Source organism: Podarcis liolepis, assembly GCF_965112155.1.
Source record: "Podarcis liolepis genome assembly, chromosome: 1".
Lineage (NCBI taxonomy): Eukaryota > Metazoa > Chordata > Lepidosauria > Squamata > Lacertidae > Podarcis > Podarcis liolepis.
In genome coordinates this window covers 130,520,934-130,543,161 of record NC_139554.1, presented here as the reverse complement: position 1 = coordinate 130,543,161, position 22,228 = coordinate 130,520,934, and the positions used below count along the sequence as shown (strand labels likewise).

General features: G+C 43.3%; 1 protein-coding gene and 1 long non-coding RNA gene across 3 annotated transcripts in view; one reads left to right on the top strand and one right to left on the bottom strand.

Annotated features, from left to right (window-relative positions):
• Window positions 1–2,864, bottom strand: part of LOC310693554 — a 278,269-nt gene extending 275,405 nt beyond the window's left edge. The window contains exon 1 of the long non-coding RNA XR_014519233.1: window positions 2,855–2,864. This is a non-coding gene — a long non-coding RNA (uncharacterized lncRNA). The remainder of the gene's footprint in view (window positions 1–2,854) is intronic.
• PARD3B (par-3 family cell polarity regulator beta) overlaps window positions 1–22,228 on the top strand; it is a 579,832-nt gene that overhangs the window by 373,512 nt on the left and 184,092 nt on the right. For both annotated transcript variants that reach the window (XM_083472433.1, XM_083472434.1), the window contains one exon: window positions 20,071–20,181. In XM_083472433.1, the coding sequence (XP_083328559.1) occupies window positions 20,071–20,181 (111 nt within the window). The remainder of the gene's footprint in view (window positions 1–20,070; window positions 20,182–22,228) is intronic.

Here is a 22,228-nt window from a genome sequence, read left to right as displayed (position 1 = left end):
GAGATAAACAACTACCTGACATTCAGAAGACATCTGAAGGCCGCCCTGTTCGGGGAAATTTTTAATGTGTGATATTTTAGTGTATTCTTGGTCTTTGTTGGAAGCCGCCCAGAGTGGCTGGGGAAACCCAGCCAGATGGGTGGGGTACAAATAATAATTTATTATTATTATTATTATTATTATTATTATTATTATTATTATTTATTTCTTTTGTGCGTCATGACAAAGACGATGTACCCTACTCCTTGCTCCTTTTAGTTGCTTTTTCTGTACGTTTTCTTACATTTCTTTTTGAGAAGGCACCAAGCGGAATTGTGTGTTGTGTATACTTGTGGTAGATTGTGAAGGACCTGTGGAGTTGGCTTCCTCCTCATCTGGTCTGCCCTAGCAGTGCAATCTTAAAACCATTTCAGATAGGAAACAACAATTATCACTTTTACATCTTTCTTCTTCTTCTTCTTCTTCTTCTTCTTCTTCTTCTTCTTCTTCTTCTTCCTCCTCCTCCTCCTCCTCCTCCTCCTCCTTCTCCTCCTCGGCGATCACTCATAGCTGAGTAAGAGTGTCTTCCGTGAACACAGTTTTAATAGTGAGCCCATAAGTGACACTGGCAGTGGCAATGATCAGGGATGATGGGAACTGTAGTTCAGTAACATCTGATGGGCTGCAGGTTAAAGGTAAAGGTAAAGGTACCCCTGTCCGTGCGGACCAGTCGTGTCCGGCTCTAGGGTTGTGCGCCCATCTCACTTAAGAGGCCAGGGGCCAGCGCTGTCCGGAGACACTTCCGGGTCACGTGACCAGCGTGACGAAGCTGCTCTGGCGAGCCAGCACCAGCGCAGCACACGGAAACGCCGTTTACCTTCCCGCTACAAAGCGGTACCTATTTATCTACTTGCACTTGGGGGTGCTTTCGAACTGCTAGGTGGGCAGGAGCTGGGACCGAAAGACGGAAGCTCACCCCGCCAAGGGGGTTCGAACCGCCGACCATGCGATCGGCAAGTCCTAGGCACTGAGGTTTTACCCACAGCGCCACCCACGTCCCATTAGCCAGGGCTGCAGGTTAGCCAACCTGATTTATACAGTGGTGCCCCGCAAGACGAATGCCTCGCAAGACGGAAAACTCGCTAGACGAAAGAGTTTTCCGTTTTGGAGGTGCTTCGCAAAACAAATTTCCTATGGGCTTGCTTCGCAAGACGACAATGTCTTGCGAGTTCCTGCTGGGTTTTTTTCCTCCCCCCTTTTTCTAAGCCGCTAAGCCGCTTATCAGCTGATCCGATCAGCAGATAAGCCGCTAATAGCGCTAATAGCGCTAATCCTTTAATCCGTCAATGGGCTTGCTTTGCAAGACGAAAAAACCACTAGACGAAGAGAATCACAGAACGGATTCTTTTCGTCTTGCGAGGCACCACTGTACAATGGTATTGTGATGAATTGGGACTGGCAAGACTGGCCCGTATGGGCAGGGGTACCTTTACCTTTACCTTATTGTGATGAATTGCTCTTTTATCTTTAATTCATTTTCTAGTGATTCCTAATATATATTTTTTAATTGCTGCATCACCCAGAGCTATTTTCTCCCAGTGAGCTTTCTGTACAACCATGGTACTTGTGCACGTTTTTCATGTTATTTTATATTATTTTCACAGCCACAGCAGATGCAACGTCTCAGCTGGTGGTCTCAAAGCATGTGGTCTAACTTTTGAAATAATTAGCCCCAAATCTGAAAAGTCTGAATCAGCTGTTGCATTTTTGTTTTTGTTTTTTAAGCATATTCTTAGAAAACAGGAGTTTATTTAGATTTTTGTGCTCTAGCCCAAGGATTCATGGCTAATTAAAATATATCCTGTCTAGTTAGATTTTAACAGTAGCCCATCAAAAGCTTTTGGCTGAAAGATATGGAATGGACTTGTACCAAGACTGCGACAAACCAGGGTACTGCGCCAATTTCAAGTACAGTGGTACCTTGGTTCTCAAACTTAATCTGTTCCAGAAGTCTGTTCCAAAACCAAAGCATTCCAAAACCAAGGCGCGCTTTCCCATAGAAAGTAATGCAAAACAGATTAATCTGTTCCAAACTTTTAAAAACGACCCCTAAAACAGCAACTTAACACGAATTTCACTCTCAAACAAGACCACTGATCCATAAAACGAAAGCAATAATCAATGTATGTACTATAAAATAAATAAGACAGTCTTGTAGATGATTAAAATTAAAATTAATTTTTTTTTTTCTTACTTGCTCTGATGATAGTCATTGTTTGGATGGGGGACTTTTATCCATTTCCACAATCACACAGTCAATCAACCAATCAATCAGCTGAACTGGGTTCCACACCGTCACAAAAACAAATTAACCGAAAAAGCATCAAAAACAAGAATGCAAAATAAATAGCAAAACCAAAGTGCCAAATACAGTGGTACCTTGGGTTCTCGAACTTAATCTGTTCCGGAAGTCGGTTTGACTTCTGAAATGTTCAAAAATCAATGTGCAGCTTCTGATTCGTTCAGGCGTCCTGGAGACAGCTGCATCAGACATTCAGTTTCCGGAAAACGTTTGACAATCAGAACACTTACTTCCGGGTTTTCAGTGTTTGGGAACCAAGGCATTTGAAAACCAAGGCGTTTGAGAAACAAGGTACCACTGTAATAGTTCCCCAGTTTGGATGTAACTATGGTTAACATATGTATGTTTGGATGTAACTAGGTTAATTTCAGTCAAGAAGGGAAGGGACAGGGTGAGAACATAGTGCACATGCGCAAGACTCATGCATCTCTCAGTTGGTTAAGCCAAGATTTGTGTATTCATTGGAACTGAGCCACAGTGTAGGGATTAAAACCTGATTCTTACGGTCACTACTTTACCCCCAAATGATTGCGCTAATGGAAAGGGGCAGGCTTTTACTTATCGATTTGTAATTGATTATTTAGTGCTTTCCCTACCCTCCTGTTTTCATACATAATCTTGAAGTCCGGTGCTTTCTTTATTTGTTTGCTTTCTTAAAGCATGGGGTGTATGAGATCCTATCAAGATCCCCTCAGCTTTACAACAGCTTTACATCAGGGAATGGAAATGGATCTGGGCCTCCCCAGCGCGCGCTCTCTCTCTCTCTCTCTCTCTCTCTCTCTCTCTCTCACACACACACACACACACAGCCATCGTGATGGTTGCCGATCTTGTATGGGAAGTGGCAGAGTTACGACTACAATCAATGCTTGTTTTTAATTTTGCTCTCTGAAAATGATAAAACGAGTGCATGCAAGAATAGGCATAATCAGGGCAGGAAAGCATTGTAGATTCTGAAGGGGCCATATTTGAATTGTTTTTCTATTGTTCAGTGGGTTAAATAACAGTCTAGGGATACAGCCTCTCCCACAAGATAGATATGAGTCTAATTGTCATCTATTCCCTAAGAATACCACATTTGGTGGCAGGTTTGGAGAGTTTTTGATTTTACATTGTTGCAGCGCATTGTGAGATCTGAATTCTTTCATAATTACATTTCGGCGATAAGGGGATGGTGCCAGTAGTTGGGAGAATAAATATTTCAACTTGTTTTTGTTTCAATACTCTTTTAATCTACATTACTAGGCTTTGATATTTTAATTTGTTTTATCTTTTGTTGTCTTTATATTTCATGAAAAGTGGAAGAGAGATATCTATTATTATTGCATACAGCTGAAATTTTTGTCCATCAAAGTAATACCGCACTTGTTATGATAATCTCTTTTATCTGTAAGGATCCTCCATTTATTTGCAAGAACTGGTTAAGGAACGGATTTATAACAGTGTCATATTTTCCAAGGACGCACGTTCAGTTTCCTATCGTACATGTTACTATCCTTTGCAACCATATAATGCTTTTTAAATAACAGGTTTGTCTGATTTCTGGACGCTAAAGGATTGTAAGAAGATCTAAAGCCAGGGTCCATGTCACAATAATTTGTTGCACCACAAGGAGTATTCCGTAAATATTTTGGGAGACCGTTTATTTCTCTCAGGTCACTACTCTATAAGTGAGTTTATATAAGATATTATATAACCACACAAGAGGTCTGAACAGCACTGCAAAGCTTCTGTTCACATGGGCTGGAGTCCTGAACATCAGTGCAATTACTAGAAGGAGTCCCATTCTGTTTCTGGTGTTCCACTTGTTAATGTTGTTGTTTAGTCGTTTAGTTGTGTCCGACTCTTTGTGACCCCATGGACCGGAGCACACCAGGCACTCCTGTCTTCCACTGCCTCCTGCAGTTTGGTCAAACTCATGCTGGTAGCTTCGAGAACACTGTCCCACCATCTCGTCCTCTGTCGTCCCCTTCTCCTTGTGCCCTCCATCTTTCCCAACATCAGGGTCTTTTCCAGGGAGTCTTCTCTTCTCACGAGGTGGCCCAAGTATTGCAGCCTCAGCTTCAGGATCTGTCCTTCCAGTGAGCACTCAGGGCTGATTTCCTTCAGAATGGATAGGTTTGATCTTCTTGCAGTCCATAGGACTCTCAAGAGTCTCCTCCAGCACCATAATTCAAAAGCATCAATTCTTCGGCGATCAGCCTTCTTTATGGTCCAGCTCTCACTTCTATACATCACTACTGTTCCACTTGTTAATACAGCATCTTTATTTTCCTTCTTCATTTTTTTCTCCCTACCAAATTTTTGAACTGGATTTCACATCTCCAATTTTGTCCTTGTTGGTTCACGCTTTTCTGCCCTCCAACCCATTTCTGCTGAAAACCTCTGCAGGGTTTTTTTTTATGCTTTAATCAAATGAGTGGCAAGTTTCTTCCAATGCAATTCTCTTGGCTTGCTCAGCTGAATTCCCTCATATCTTTATTTCTGTAAGAATGTGTTACTTCCCACTCTTGACTTTATCCACTCTGCATTCATCTGCTTGAAGCACCATTCTTGCAATGCATCTGAAAATAAGCTATCGGGCGTTTTGAGTTTTCAGAAGGAGAAATCTTACCAGATATATAATGCTTTCTGAGTGTTTAAAGTGCTTCACAAACATTGGCTCGGTGACCCCTGCTGTAATTTAGCAACCTCTATGACTGAGGTGAGATTTGAAATGGAAGATTCCTTCCTCACACATTGAGATACACCAGCTCTTGACTTCAAAGTCTCCGAATGTGTGTTTATTCTCTATCTTTAGTCTGATTTACTGAAAGCAGTGATAAGATTTAACCATAGGGGACTCAATCATCCCACTCCTGCATGATTTCTCTTTCACTCTTATATTTTCCAGCTGCCACGCTATTTCAATATATTTATTCCCCCATTCATAGTGCACGTCCAGAGTGCAAAATGTCTTGTCCTTCCTCGTTGTCCCATATTGCTGATCATAGCAACATCAGGCATTGTTTTAACCTGTTTTCGGATGACCTACCAAGGTTAGATGGGACGCGGGTGACGCTGTGGGTTAAACCACAGAGCCTAGAACTTGCCGATCAGAAGGTTGGTGGTTTGAATCCCCACGGCGGGGTGAGCTCCCGTTGCTCAGTCCCTGCTCCTGCCCACCTACCAGTTCGAAAGCACGTCAAAGTGCAAGTAGATAAATAGGTACCGCTCCTCAGGAAGGTAAACAGTGTTTCCGTGCGCTGCTCTGGTTCACCAAAAGCGGCTTAGTCATGCTGGCCACATGACCCAGAAGCTGTATGCCGGCTCCCTCGGCCTATAGAGCGAGATGAGCACCGCAACCCCAGAGTCGGCCACGACTGGACCTAATGGTCAGGGGTCCCTTTACCTTTACCAAGGTTAGAACTAGATGTTAGGTTGGATCCAGACTAGGTAGACCCATCAGGACTTGGTTTAGTCATTGCTATAGGGATGAGGAGTCTAATTTTTTTAGGTCCCAGTTCAGTCCTAGCCCTGTTAAAAGAGTTTAACATTATGGGAAGGATGAAATTATCTTTTTTGGGAAGAATATCTGCTGTAAAGATGAATGTGCTACCTAAAATGTTGCTTTTATTTCAAACAATCCTGGTGATCAGCAGGGTGGATCACTTCAAAGAATGGGAAAAAGAATTATCAAAATTTATCGGGGGGAGGACCAAGAATTAAATATAAGTTTCTTACAGATACAAAAGAAAGAGATGGTTTTTCTCTGCCAGATTTGAGATTATATTATGAAGTTTCCTGTCTAGGTTGGTTAAGGGATTGGATATTGTTGGAGAATACAGATTTATTAGATCTGGAAGGTTGTGACAATAGATATTTTTGAACTGGATACAACACTCTACACCAGAGGAGGAGTCATGGGACTGTTGCGTTAAGTGACAGGCATAAGGAGGTTGGAACTAGGCAGTGTTTATTTTCCCTCCCCTCTTGGTATAATAAGGAAGTAAAAGGTTGGAGCCAGAGGGTGAGAGTTCAAGGCTTCCTGCTCTGTCTCTCTTAGCTTATGACATGAAGCCTGGGCCATCTGCCCAAGACCAGCAGAGGTAGGAGCTGCTGCTATCCCCACCCCAACCCCACTCCTAGCTTACAAAAAGCTGCACAGGAGCACAAAGTTTGCTGCTCCTGGAAATTCACTGAGCTAATGCCAGGACTTGCATTCATAGTGTCACCTCCAGGAGATGCTTGAAGTTTACAACACCTTTGATCTGAAGTGCATCACCCTCTAATAGCAGTGTGAAGTTTGGTCCGCTTGAGTGTTTAATCGTTTATTCATGTGGCTTCTCTTGAGTTATTTTTTTCCCCATAATGGTTTTGTCTTGGAATCACAGCATTGTAGAGTTGAAAGGGACCCCGAGGGTCATCTAGTCCTGACTGGTGGTCATCTAACTTCTGCTTGAAAACCTCAAATGAAGGAGAGTCCATGACCTTAGGAGGGAGTTTATTCCACCGTCGAATGTCTCTTTCTGCCAGAAAGCCCCCCCCCCCCAAATGTTTAGTCAGAATCTCTTTTCCTGTGACTTGATTCCATTGGTTCGGGTCCTACTAGAAAACAAGATTGCGCCATCTTCCATGTGACAGCCCTTTAGATATTGGAAGATAGACATCAGGTCTCCTCTCAACCGCCACTTAAATTCACAATGGACCCTGAATAAACATCTGCCTGACATTTGATTTGACTATAAACACCTGCCTGACATTTTGAGAAACCATCATTCCTATTAGCATCAGATCTCAAAATAAAGGAAGATCTAGATTGATAGATGTAGATATGCCATAGCTGAAGAGCTCTGGAGACTTCAATGTTGTCTAGCTGTGCTTTAAATCTGAGCAGCAACTAGCTTGCATGGCTTCTGCTATCATGCATTCTGCCGTATTGTCGTTCTCACTTAAGGTGTGAAGGGCTGGGTGTCTGGCCAGTTGTTCCCAGGCTGTGAGCTGGCTCCTCCGTGATTTACTGGGCATATTCTCTGCTGCCGCCACCCCCTTGCAATAATTCCAGCAAGATCCATAGAACTGCAGTGCACAGCACCCATAATTTCTGCCCAATAAGAATATAACCAGAAAGCTTTTAGGTAGTTAGAAAAACACTAAAAATGTAAAAGATTTCTTTCATTAACACTCCTATTAACATAAATGTAAAATGAGTCTGGGCTGGTAATCACAGGCAGCCAGTCTGACTCACTCTTGCACTGTAAAAGCTGATGTATGAAAGTAATTAATCAAAAGCACAGTGCTGCTCCAAGAGAGTATTTCTCCTGCTGTAACACAGAGTGATAAAATAACTTAAAACACACGGCAGTAGTGGCAGTTAATAAGCTTTTTATAGTCCCTGTGTGGACCTGAAAATCATACCTTATTAGTATCTTTATCTTTCTCACTCGCTTTTTTACTTACATCTGAATTTAGCAATGAGTGGTTTTCCTGTATACATTTTATTCCCCAAATATCAAGAATGTTTTGCTGTATTTTTATTTCACTTGCCTTCAAATAGAAACAGAGTGGATTGATTTAAACTGAACTTCCTTGTTGATAGTTGATGTTATTTCCTAAACAATGGCGCAAACCTGACCATTAAACACTGTTAATTTACAACTCAACAGAATATTGTTTATACCAGTGGTTTTCAACCAGTGTACCGTGGCGCCCCGGGGTGCCTTGAATGATGGTCAGGGGTACCACAGGGAACACTGGGCTCTGTCCCTCTTTCCTTCCCTCCCTTCTGTTATGTACTGAAGTTCTCACCCTGGGCCAGCAGGGGGATACTGTAGATAGTTATGCAAATGAAGGATCGAAAGTGACGTTCAGTGATTGGATAGTTTTAGAAAGTTGTTACAGTAACGTGGTACTGGAGCTCTATATAAGCAGGCTGACTGAACCCTTCAGTTCAGTTCTGTCCTGGCCTGTGAACAAACAAGAGCTGTTTGAAGAATTGCTGTGTCGTCTGATATGTTCACCCACAACTTAACCCCTTCCATGATGCCTTCTCATGTCTCTGCCTCCAAAAGCCCTGGCTATAAGCTCTCCAGGCAAATGCTGCCTCTGGGACTGGTCAGGGGGTGCTGGTTGCCAGGAGCTGAGGTGGCCTCGGAGTAAGAAAGCAAGTGGTGAGGGAGCCCAGCCAGCCAGCCCACTAGCTCTTGCTGTTGGGAATGGACATACAAGCCCCAGGCCTCTATGGGGCAGTGTGAGGAGGCACCTCTCTTTGGGGTGGTGGTGGTAGTGGTGGAGAAGCTCAGAGACCAGGGGCAGCAGCAATAGCTGTCCAGAGGACTCCCGAGGAGAAGGGAGAGGAGAGGAGGTTGAGGGAACACTCCACCAGGGTGGGTGTTCGAAAAAGGATGAGAGACTGCCAGCTCTGCAGGCAAGGGGTGACATAACTGGGCTCCAGAGCCGCCGAAAGAATGCAGTTGGTGAAGGGAGCCGTGGGCTCAAAAAGATTGAAATCCTCTGGTTTATACCGTTGTCTCATTCTTACAACCAGATCTTGTATCTCCCACTGTATACAGGTTTCAGGCCTTCCTGAAAGATTGTCTCTATGTACATTAGTAAGTGAGACTGACAAATATTCTAGTGGTTAGGTCAACAGTGTAGAACCACAGAAGGTTGGCCTAGTGTCTTCTGTAGCAAGTGGCCCAGACTAACGAAGCACAGTCAGTATAGTTGCAGCCAGTATAGCACTAGTGGTGCGGGATTTGTCTGTCTCAGAAAACTTGATTCCTCAAGCTAGGAGGTTTCTGGCCTGTGGTGCTTGTATCCCAGCTAGAACTTCCATCTGCTCCTCCTCTAACCAGTGGCCTCAATGACACCCTACCCATAGACCTTCCAGTCCAACCCCTGCAGTGCTTGTCAGGTGAATCTACCCTCAGAAATAAATAGAAAATCCTTTTGTTTCCTCTGACCAGAGGCCATTTCCTGAGTGTTATTTTAGGGCTGTTGGCATCCATCTGTCTCGAGATACAATGGAGTGCATGTCCTGGGGCGGAGTCAAATTGCTGTGTTAGCAGCATCAAAGTGACCTCTCCGAGGCACAAGCCCAGGCAGTGTGTATGGAAGTTCTGGTCTTCCCAGACAACAAGACCCCTCCTCTTGGTCTTGCTGATATGGCCCAAAGGAAATGGTCTTGTTGGTATGGTCCAAATAGAGCAGTGTGTTGGGCACAGGCAAGAGTTTCCAGAAAGAAGCGTACAAGGTGTCATCCAACCATCTTAGGGACTCCACTTAGGATTTGTGTAGGGCTTCCTCCTTAGCCTTTTCTTCTCCTGAAGTTATCCCGCAAGGCAGTGGAAGTTCAGGGTCGGCGTTTTCCTTCTCCTAGATGGGCTACCTGCCCAGGCTGACGAGCCCCATCTGCTTTAAATGCTGATGAAGCCCGACAAAGGTCGGTCCCAACAGAAACAGTAGCAGGTGCGGTTATGGTTTGATGGTGCTCCTAGACACCTCTTCATTTTTGCTCCATGTAATTTGCAAGCCACTTTAGTTTTACCAAAACACAGATCGCATCTACAGATGGCAACATTTAAGTATAAGTTTTGCTGTTGATGTTGCTGCTGTGTCGTCGTTGTCGTCGCCTTCCCCTCCCCTATTACTGGGTGACCTTTTGAATTAATGTTCCTTTCTCACAAAATGCTTCAAATACCATTGTGTTCTCAGTTAGCTGCTGTGACATCTACTGATATGGGAGACCTAATTAACCAAAAGAATTCCCAGTTGCTGAATTTAGCTAGCAATCTGCTTAGGACTCTGTCCAGCAGATGTTTTTCCTGCATTAGAAGTCTGGGGACTTTGTAGACCTCCCTGCTCTTTAATCCTCAAAGTAAATATCAACACATTTGAGATGTGGAAACTGGCTCTTCAGCACAGAAATGAAATGTTACCATGGCCACCGCTTTCAGGTCTTGCATGTAAGAAATCCATCGTGGGAGCAACAAAGTAGATTCACAGAACAGCAAGTTCATCTTAAGCCTGCCTCAAAATTAAAAAGGAAACAAAGAAAAGATGATGTCACTGGGATGAGTAATAATCAGCTCTTCTCATCGCCTGGGCAAGTCAGCGTAGATACAGAAATATTGTCTCTGTGTACATTAGTAAGTTGATAATAATAATAATAATTTTATGATTAATACCCCACCCCTCTTGCTGAGTTTCCCCAGCTGCTCTGGACAGCTTACAGATTATATAAAACATAATTGACAAATTAAATTGACAAATATTCTTGTATACAATCGCACATTCCAAATTCAAATGATGGATCCAATTTTCATTTGTTACTAATGTGTTTTATTAAAATATCTCTAACCTGCTCATATCAACCGATCTCAGGCCAGGATATGGTCAGTAAAACCACCATTCAACATATATAACAATAAAGCCATAATCATGGTATAAAATCAAACAATCAGCCAAAGCAATATAGGCACTGAGCAGAAATCAACAAGCATGTTCTTTTAAATTAAAGATGCAGCAATGGCATGACTTGACACTGGGTTGAAACCAGGGTCATTTACAAGTGAGCCTCCAAAGAGAGGCCCTTTCATTATCCGGGTGCAACAGCAGATCTTTCATCCTACGGGCCTCCTGTCCTTATATCTGCCCAAAAGCTGGGGTGGGACAGAGGTGGCGACTGTTTCTCACCTTAAATAAGCTTATACCTTGAATGCGTAGAATGCTATTGTTGGTGGCAATTGTCAGACTCTGGAGATAATGGAGGAGTGCACCTTTGAGGGTGAAGTCAAACCTTTGGAGAGTTACAGCGCCTGCTGTTACTGTAAAGGTAAAGGTACCACTGCCCGTACGGGCCAGTCGTGTCCGACTCTAGGGTTGTGCGCCCATCTCACTTAAGAGGCCGGGGGCCAGCGCTGTCCGCAGACCGTTCCGGGTCACGTGGCCAGCGTGACGAAGCTGCTCTGGCGAGCCGGCACCAGCGCAGCACACGGAAATGCCGTTTACCTTCCCGCTATAAAATGGTCCCTATTTATCTACTTGCACCCGGGGGTGCTTTTGAACTGCTAGGTGGGCAGGAGCTGGGACCGAAAGACGGAAGCTCACCCCGCCGTGGGGATTCGAACCGCCGACCATGCGATTGGCAAGTCCTAGGCACTGAGGTTTTACCCACAGCGCCAGCTGTTACTGTAGAGAGGCCAATATGGGAGAGACATGTTTTGTTGCAGCTGGGGCAGAGGGTAGCTTCCGGCCGTGCTGATGCAGGCGTACAATGACGATTCAGTTCTTGGCCCTCCTCTCAGCAGGCATCCCTCCTCTGATCACTGCTATGGGTGCACGACCTGTCTGCCTGTCTCCAGGCACTGTGATTATCTGCAAGGGGTTATTACACAGTGGGCTGAATGTTGCCCACCTTCATGTCATGTTTGCAGCCACATTTGTAGCGCAAATGGGCCTGGTGCCTGAAGCCAGCTCCCCATAGACCACGTCCTTGGGGCTCCTGCCATCTTCCATTCTGTGGACGTGACCAAGCTAGTGTAGGCATAATTTGGTGTGTGTGTGTGTTAGGTGATAAATGTTAAGACAGCTTTCCCCCAACCTAGTTCCTTACAGTTGTTTTAGACTACAACACCCCCCAGCCCGTGCAGCTCTATAATGTCAAGGCTGATGGGAGTTGTAGTTCAACAATAGCTAGGGGCATTAGATTGGGAATGACTGGTGGTAAGTTGCTCTTTAAACTGCTGTGGCGCAGGTCAAATCCGTGTCCAGGGCAGCTGTTTACCAGCTCCATCTGGTACGCAGGCTGAGACCCTATCTGCCCACAGACTGTCTCGCCAGAGTGGTGCATGCTCTGGTTATTTCCCGCTTGGTCTACTGCAATGCACTCTATGTGGGGCTACCTTTGAAGGTGACCCGGAAACTACAACTAATCCAGAACGCAGCAGCTAGACTGGTGACTGGGAGCGGCCACCGAGACCATATAACACCAGTATTGAAAGACCTACATTGGCTCCCAGTACGTTTCCGAGCACAATTCAAAGTGTTGGTGCTGACCTTTAAAGCCCTAAACGGCCTTGGTCCAGTATATCTGAAGGAGCGTCTCCACGCCCATCGTTCTGCCCTGAGGTCCAGCACCGAGGGCCTTCTGGCGGTTCCCTCACTGCGAGAAGCCAGGTTACAGGGAACCAGGCAGAGGGCCTTTTCGGTAGTGGCGCCCTCCCTGTGGAATGCCCTCCCACCAGATGTCAAAGAGAACAACAACTACCAGACTTTTAGAAGACATCTGAAGGCCGCCCTGTTTAGGGGAGCTTTTAATGTTTGATTTATTACAGTATTTTAATTTTTTTTTTTTTGGAAGCCGCCCAGAGTGGCTGGGGAAGCCCAGCCAGATGGACGGGGTATAAATAATAAATTATTATTATTATTATTACCACTGATTTGTATTCCTGTAGCCAGATGTGGAGCTCCAGAACTTGGACCACTTCTTGTTCTCAGGGTGTTGTTGTTAAAGCTAGCATCAGAAATTGTTGGGGAGTGTATTTTTCTCAAGTACAGTACACTGCTGGCTTTCTCGTGAGGATGACTCTTCCTTCTTCAATTTTTTTTTAAAAAAAATCCTGGTGGCAAGTCACATAAAAGAAAATCCCTTCCTACTTTCGTATGCGCACCTCGTAGGCACAATGCATTTGGAATATTGCCTTTCCCTTGTAGACAGAATACTAATGGCTTTATAGCTACAGCTGCCTTCGTAGTGCCTTGCAAACTTCCGTCTGTGTCACCAAAACACTGTACAGGATGGCACGAGGCCACAGTGTTTGTAACTTGATATTCCTCTCTCTCTCTCTCTCTTTTAATGCAGTTTTGAAACAGCAATTCTGCAATATTTAACATATTAAATAGGCAGCAGATTTGTTCATCTTTTCCGAGTCTCTTCTCTGCTCATTGAATTGGCAATTTTGGCTGCAAGGACACGGTTTGCCCCATCACTTTCTGACACTCCACATGAGGAATAATACTTCTACCTCTGGGTATTTTGAGGTGTGGTCTTCTTTTCAAAGGAATCATACAAGGAATTCACTTAAACAGAAGAGCTTTTGTTTCTGTTTATACTTGCTGGGAATTGTGGCCCAGTCACCACCTCTGCCTACTCAACAACTCACATCCCTTTCTAGATTATCCTCTTCCCATCACCATCATGTGATACTTCTGGATCCTGAAAGCCAGTGTGGTGTAGTGGCTAAGAGCGATAAACTCGTAATCTGGTGAACCGGGTTCGATTCCCCGCTCCTCCACATGCAGCTGCTGGGTGACCTTGGGCTAGTCACACTTCTCTGAAGTCTCTCAGCCCCATTCACCTCACAGAGTGTTTGTTGTGGGGGAGGAAGGGAAAGGAGAATGTTAGCCGCTTTGAGACTCCTGAAGGGGAGTGATAAAGCGGGATATCAAATCCAAACTCCTCCTCTTCTTCTTCTTCCTCTTCTTCTTCTTCTTCTTCTGGGCACTATTGGAAGTTAATTATTGGTGCTGCTTACACTTCATTCATGTCTGCACAGCCATGTGATTGTGTTGATCGTGAAAAGTTACCTGATCGCATTCTCCCTGAGAGCAATTGGGAACAATGGACAGTATATGCCCCCATGGTCAAAACCTATACAGGCAATATAGACCGCGGCTGGAGTTCAATTCTGCTGCTCTCTTTTGGTTCCAGCCATGTTCATGCACCAGCCTGTCATTCAGAAACCTAATGTTCCTCAGATATTTTAATTTTCCATTTTACAATATTTCAACAACAAAAACTAAATCTAAACAAATTCAACCTCCATTTTCTTCCCCTCTGGGGTTCCTTATCTTACTGCATACCCAATTCAAACCTATTTACACATTTAACCTTTTTACTCCCTTTAAGTTTTATCTTACTGCTCGTGTTTATGTCAATCCTTCTAGCGTTTTTTAATTCATATATTCAACAAATTTCCCCCATTCTATTAAAAAACGTCTCTCGTTTTGATCTCTTATTCTTCCGTTAAGTTTTGCCATCTCTGCATATTCTATCAGTTTTAATTGCCAGTCGTCTTTCATTGGGACTGCTGCTTCTTTCCATCTTTGGGCAGCAGAAATCTAATGTTTCTCATCAGACTTCTGTCTAATGCTGTTGCTCTCAGTTCCCTTTCCTTCTGTACTTCTAACTTGACCAGTAACAGAACGGCTGCCAGATGAAGAGACCTGTTCACTATGGCTATTAAAGGCAGTCAGTTCCTTCCACTGTTTCAGGGCTGCCTTCCACAGATGATTGACACCTTTCCACACCTGAAGCAACAGAGTGCTGTTGCACCTGAAGGACAGAACTCCATCCTATTTCCTGCAATAGTCTGACCCAGCTTACACTTATGAACTTCAATACTTGAGTGTATTCGTGATCTCTGAATGATACCAACTGTAACAGTGTACCATATTTTTTTAAGGTGGTCTCTGCTTCCAATAAACCAGGCATGGCCAAACTTGGCCCTCCAGCTGTTTTGGGACTACAGTTCCCATCATCCCTGACCACTGGTCCTGTTAGCTAGGGATGATGGGAGTTGTAGTCCCAAAACAGTTGGAGGGCCAAGTTTGGCCATGCCTGCGGTACACTTAGTAACATGAATCATGGAAAGAGGGAAGGAGACGGGGGATAAGATAATACTATGGGCTGAAATCTGACCTGTTCATACTTGGAGCAGTTCAATTGAAATCAGTGAGACTTGAGGTAGTCATGATTACCTCAAGTCCTATTAATGTCATTGGATCAAACCCTTTGAATTCTTGCAAAGTATAAAAAAGGGGGTATGATGTGTTTTCAGACGTTTGCCTACTTTTCTGCTCTGGTGTAAAGCTAAATGGGAAATCTTTTTAAGGATTACGTAAAAGACCAAAAAAAAAAGTTTTAAATATCCAAACTGGGGCCAAAGATTGCTTATTTAGTAGAGCAGGTGTTCTGAACAACTTTACACAGTTCCGCTGTGAAGCTAAAAAAAGCAGGAAAAAATAATATTCTTCTAAATTTACTAACCACTTATTAGTTTTTTAATCACATTTGAACTTACCAGTTTCTCGCAACAACAGAAACTGTACCGCCAGGCAGCAATGATTTTCCATATTGTTTGATTGGCGGTTATTGAAATTAAAATTGTCATTTCTAAAAATAAAGCTATTTTCTTTTATGCAAAAGAACCAGTATCAGATTCGAAGAGACAGCAGAGATAAATTATGTAGCTGCTGCATTCCTTTTTATTATGTAACTTGTGTTGATATATGTTATTATGTTTGCTTTCCCCCCTATCATAATATAAAAAACCCCCAGCAATAATATATTCTTTTTTTAAAAAAATCTATAAATGCTAAATCAAATACTAGACCCCGGGCCTACTTGGATGAAACTCTAAGGAAATGAATGCAGGTAGAACAAAAGTATGTTATGGAACATAGCCAGGGTTTTTTGGGACTGTCTAGAAGCAATGAGGCATTCATTGAATATCTATGCTTTAGTCAAGAAAGCTATCTTCTCAGCTGCTCTTAGATTCAGACCTTTTCAGAATTGGTTTGAAGGCCATTTTACACTATGCATTCAATTATACTTGTAAAGTTGCATGATACAGTTATATTCACATTCACTTTTCTCTGTTTAGGTTTTGACATATATTAGTTGTCGTCCCCTTCTCCTTGTGCCCTCCATCTTTCCCAGCATCAGGGTCTTTTCCAGGGAGTCTTCTCTTCTCATGAGGTGGTCAAAGTATTGGAGCCTCAGCTTCACGATTTGTCCTTCCAGTGAGCACTCAGGGCTGATTTCTTCAGAATGGAGAGGTTTGATCTTCTTGGAGTCCATGGGACTCTCAAGAGTCTCTTCCAGCGCCATAATTCAAAAGCATCAATTCTTTGGCGATCAGCCTTCTTGATGGTCCAGTTCTCACTTCCATACATCACTACTGGGAAAACCATAGCTTTTACTATATGGACTTTTGTCAGCAAGGTGATGTCTCTGCTTTTTAAGATGCTGTCTAGGTTTGTCATTGCTTTTCTCCCAAGAAGCAGGCGTCTTTTAATTTCGTGACTGCTGTCACCATGTGCAGTTATCATGGAACCCAAGACTTTATAGGGGAGAGAATTGTTTTTCCATGTCTGCTAGCAAAGAGAGAAGTAGCACTTAAGACTAACCAGCTATGAAGAACCTGTGGTCCTTCATAGGTCATTGGAGTACATCTCTCAGCAGCCTCATGGTCAATGTTTCCTGATCATTAAAAAAATGATGATGATTTGATTTGATTTGGTCAGGTCCCCCTGTTTCTCAGTTGCTGTATAAAAAGCAGCAGGGCCCTCAAAAACATGTTCAAGGACTTAAATGGTGGTACATTTAACAAAAAATCTGCAACTGGCTAAACATTGCAGCAAACAAAAGAAACAACCAGTCCCCCAGTTCATATGTACAGTGGTACCTCGGGTTACATACGCTTCAGGTTACATATGCTTCAGGTTACAGACTCCGCTAACCCAGAAATAGTACCTCAGGTTAAGACCTTTGCTTCAGGATGAGACCAGAAATCGTGCTCCAGCGTCACAGCAGCAGCAGGAGGCCCCATTAAGTAAAGTGGTGCTTCAGGTTAAGAACAGTTTCAGGTTAAGTACGGACCTCCGGAATGAATTAAGTACTTAACCTGAGGTACCACTGTATGTACTTACGTGTGTGCATGCACACACACAGATACACTCTTAGCATTGGCAACACGATATATTTTGTTGCCTCAGGTGCAACAGCAAATATACATACAAATACGTATTTTGGCACCCGAGGTTGAATAAAAAACAACAACAGATGTGCATCTCCCTCTCCCTGGCAGTAAAAATGCAACAATAATAAACTGAGCAACGTTCTGCCCTTTCATAATGCTCAGTGATGCACAAGGCAGCGGAGGTGACCAGAGCATAGATTACTGAATCCAGGTTATCCGTGATCTGACAGAGTCATAATTGTACCCATAGTCAAACTATGTAGAAGGCTTTCCACATCACCTGGGCTGATGCAAGAAGACCTCCAAAGGCCCACTCTTTCAGACCCCGTCTGTAGCAGACTGCATTTGCACGTAATGGTGTCTGTCTTGTCCAGGCATAGGCAAACTTGGCCCTCCAGATGTTTCGAGACTACACTTCCCATCATCCCTGACCACTGGTCCTGTTAGCTAGGGATGATGGGAGTTGTAGTCCCAAAACATCTGGAGGGCCGAGTTTGCCTATGCCTGATCTTGTCTATATAACTGTACACATTTTTTCTTTACGGTAAGACTGTTTCAGCAAACACTTGAGGGACACTCTGTGGTACTGTGTTGCCTTTTAGGGGCTAATTTTTTTGGTGTGCTATAGTCTCACTGCTTGAATTCATTAGTAACTTGAGTTCTATCAGATTGCCGTGAAACCCAAGATCTCAGTGTTGGTCACTGGAGGAATGCCAGTATTGAAGAGAAAAATATAGTTCAGCCAACATGCTTGAGGCCATGGAGAGCCTACTTAATGAATAAAAGAACCTTCTCTAGACAGATGGGAAATGGGATTTTTAAAATCACCTGAAGATTATGTCGATAAATATGAAATGTGCTTACTGGATACATTTTGGGGCATGTAGTTTTATGTAAAGTTATCTACAAGGGTTCAGTAGGCAGAAGGTAGCATTTAGACTGAGGGAGATGTTGTCTCACATTTATTGCATCTCGATTCTAATTCCTAGTTCTATGGAAATCAAAGATAAATGCTTTCTGTTAAATAGATGGCATTAGGGATGAATGGCAAATGAAATATGAAATATTCAGCATGTATTGAGCTACGCAAATAATTAATTCCTAAAATGTCTTATCATTTCATCAATGGCATTTGTTTTCCTTGCTGAACTAAATCGGTGCTATATGTTTCCAATGTTGTGATTCTTGCTTTAAGTAAAAAATAAATAAATTGTAATTTGGCAGTCCGCAGAGGAGGGCACCCCAATGTCCTCTGGTCAGAGATATATTGTTTAAAAAATCCTTATTCAATTGTATTTTCCATATCATTTGCATTCCCTCATTTAAAATCCTGTATTGCATGGTCAAATTTTCAAAGAAACAGTCCTACATGCAAATCTGAGTCAGAAAAAGCCGCATAATGCATATAACTAAATAAGAAGATAAAACATTCCAACTGCAGGCATTAGTCTTGGTTATAAAAGTTGCAGTTCTAATCCATAATGCTTAGTGGGTTTTCAGCATAGGAGGTGTGTGTGTGTGTGTGTGTGTGTATGTGTGTGTGTGTGTATATATATATATATACGCACAGTTGAAAACCATTATTTGCAGGACCTTTTATGTCACTACCATATGCAGGTTACTTGTTCGTAATGAAAAAGAGTATTGAGTTTTTGCAAAGTGGTTTTCCTAAAGTAGATTATTTTTGTTGTTCATCCAATGCAGTATCATTTAGTTTGATGCTGTCTACGCATAACCTTTATTTTAGAGGTATAGAGAATGCAGCTTAGGCTGTGCATGATGTGTAGGAGCTTTTATTGATGAGACCAAGATATGGTTTGGTGGTTCCTTGTGTTAGCTTGGAGGTTGCCAAAGGATTACTTACACACAAGCTGTCCCTGGGGAAAGAAGACCCTTCAGCTCCTTCGAAATTTATGCTAATAATAGTTTAGCACTGAAAACTCCATTCATTTAACATCTTGAGAAATCTCTAGCATGCATTACTCATGTGCCTTGGAAAAATTAAGCTCCAAGTGTATGGAAAATTAGTTAATTCATACTCTGAGGAATGTTTAGTTACATATCAGCTTTATTTTAGGAGTTGTGCTCCGAGCCCCAAAACCCATCCCTCATGGAAATAAAGACACAGTGGAGATTTAGTTTAAATGTTTAGTTTAAATGTTAATGGGCAAATTTTGGCCACAACTTTATTGAATACACAAATGTGACTGGTATTGACTTAGGCATTGGTATCAAAACGATATCTGGCTTCTGTCCCACCCTGTAGGAACCCTGAAAGTGTGAACAACCAGCAGGGGAATCTCTGTCAGTGTATATTGACTGGGCTCACCCCTGGGGTTCCCGGGGGTCCTGGCATGGCCCTAGCCCCTCTCCGGGCTTCAGACGAGATCCAGACCCCCGGATTCCTTTAACGGAATACCCTATTCATTGGAGGGGCAGGTGATGGCCGCACCTCCCCTCCCCACATTTCCCTAAACCAATGCCTAACCGCCAAACCTTACAAAGTTGTGATGATTGCTAAGAGGTAGGCAAAAACCAAGTGGCCACAGCCAGTCTGCCACATTGGAAAAAATTCCTACCCGGCCCCCGTTCCAAAACAGGCGACCAACCGAAGTCCAAAACAAGGCCAAACACGACCTAATTAACAGGCAGGTGGGTGGGTGTTTGGCAGCGCCAAGCAAAAGGAGGTCCCTACGTCGCGCTGCCAAATAGATACCCCCAACCTTTGCCACGATGCCAATTGGCTAAAGGCCAGTGGCATAACTGTGGCACCACCGGCTTGGAGCGGGGCAAGCCCCACCCACAAGCCAGTTGGGGAGGGGTTTCAGGGGCCGAGCACAACATGGACCCTCTGTTAGGAGGATCCAACTTGTAGCAGAAGCTGAAGCACATTATACTGTACTTGTTTAAGTCATGTGGATTTCGGTTTATGCCCACTTTCCCTCCTGTTTCTAAGCCTACTTTAATCTCACCTCTCCTGATTAGGTTTGGCAAGAAAAAAGAAGAGAAAGGTGCCAAAGGTGATCAGAAGGGAAACTCCAAGCATGGCACCCTGAGAGAGGAGGACCTGGAAAAGATGAAGGAGGAGAGGGAGAGGTGAGTCTGAGCGACAGGTATATTTTGTCCTGTGCTCACTGAAGATGGCCAAGAAGCCAGAGCAGATACAGATTCCATAGCACCCCAGTCATCCTGCAACCAGTGTGTCAGTCATTCCTCTCTTCCATGTTGTTTAGCTCTCCTCAGTCTTTTGCCAGACTCTTGAGCCACAGCAAGCCTCACTTTGTTTTGCTACACACTGGTTTTGTTTGATTGTTTTTTATAATATTTTTACTGAGTTTCCATTTTATAATATTTAAACACATCACCATTATCCACCTAACTTTTCCTCTTACGAGCTTTGACTCCCCTTCCTCCCGCCTCTTGGTTTTCAGAGTTAAACTTGATGTCATAGCGTTTATGCATTCTCCAACTTACGTTTCACTCATTCAAAATGTCACAATTTTTGAATCAATATAGAAAGGTAAGAACAATTATCATTGTAAGTCTTCTCACAACCCTGCTAGTGTTGTTAATTGCTCACAATGGTCCTTCAAATATTGTATAAATTTCCTCCAGTCTTTTGGAATACTTGATCGTGCTGGTTGTTTCCGTGTCAGCTTCAACATTTCCACAAAGTCCATCATCTTCATCTGCCACTCTCCTTTTGTTGGTATTTCTTGTTGTTTCCATTTATTATTATTATTATTATCATTTATTTATTCATTCATTCATACATACATACATACATACATACATACATACATACCCTGCTCTAGGCTAAAAGGATTCTTTCTGCAGTTGTTGCATACATAAATAATTTTTTTTCTCCCTTTGGTATCTCTTCCCCCACTGTACACAATGAAAATGCTTCCGGTTCTTTTTAACAAAAGTGTTTTTATACATTTTCTTTAACTCATTATGTATCATTTCCCAGTAAGCTTTTACCTCTTTACATGTCCATCACACACTACACCAGGCTTCCTCAACCTCGGCCCTCCAGATGTTTTGAGACTACAATTCCCATCATCCCTGACCACTGGTCCTGCTAGCTAGGGATCATGGGAGTTGTAGTCCCAAAACAGCTGGAGGGCCGAGGTTGAGGAAGCCTGCACTACACACTGCCTTTGTTTCCTTGCATCAATTATTGTGGTTTGAGGACCCAATCCCCGCTTTGTGGAATGAAGACACACGGACACGGAATATAAGGTTAATGGGCAAGAAAAGGCCACAACTTTATTGATTACAGCAAGTGATGGCTAGGTTGGAAGGAAAGCAACCATATGAGATTCTTCGTTGACTGCAGCTGGAATTTACCTTCCTTAACTCTGGCCCTAACCAGACAGTCATGTCTGAACCCTGTGTGCATTGAACATCCTCTTTGCAAATCACTAGAGCAGGCATAGGCAAATTCGATGCTCCAGATGTTTTGAGACTACAATTCCCATCATCCCTGGCCACTAGTTCTGTTAGCTAGGGATCATGGGAGTTGTAGTCCCAAAACATCTGGAGGACCGAGTTTGCCTATGTGCCTGCACTACAGTCTGTCCTGCCACAGCTGTACCTAGGATTTCCTTGAACCTGCCCAAAGTGAGTTCTCCCCCAACCTTTTGCACTGGCCTGCTTAGCTTCTGTCTCTGAAAGATAATTAATGGGTGAAGATAAGGGGTGGGTTTGTGGATTTAATTAAAGACCCCCACCCCATCTCTTCCTTCATAATTCAAGCTGTATCTGTTTTGGCACTGAAAGAGGTGGTGGGGGGGGGAGGAAAACAGATCCCAAGTACAGGTAAATACTTAAAACTTCCTCAGGTGTTCCTCGTCGCACAATTGCATTCATGCAAGCAGGTGGAATGACCTTGCCTCCTTTGTCACATCACTTTTTATGTGTTGTGAAGGTAGCATTTGCAGCAGGGAGCCAGCTGTAAACATTTAGGCTCCATGTGTGATATAGAGCCCTGATCTTCCAGGGATCAAGAAAAGGTAAGTTTGTGGTTCATGGCTTACGGACATCATTTGGCTTGGCAGGTCACAACTTGTGACCAGAAGGCTAATGGTTATTGTTTGTTTGTTTGTTTGTTTGTTTGTTTGGGGTATCTATAAACTGC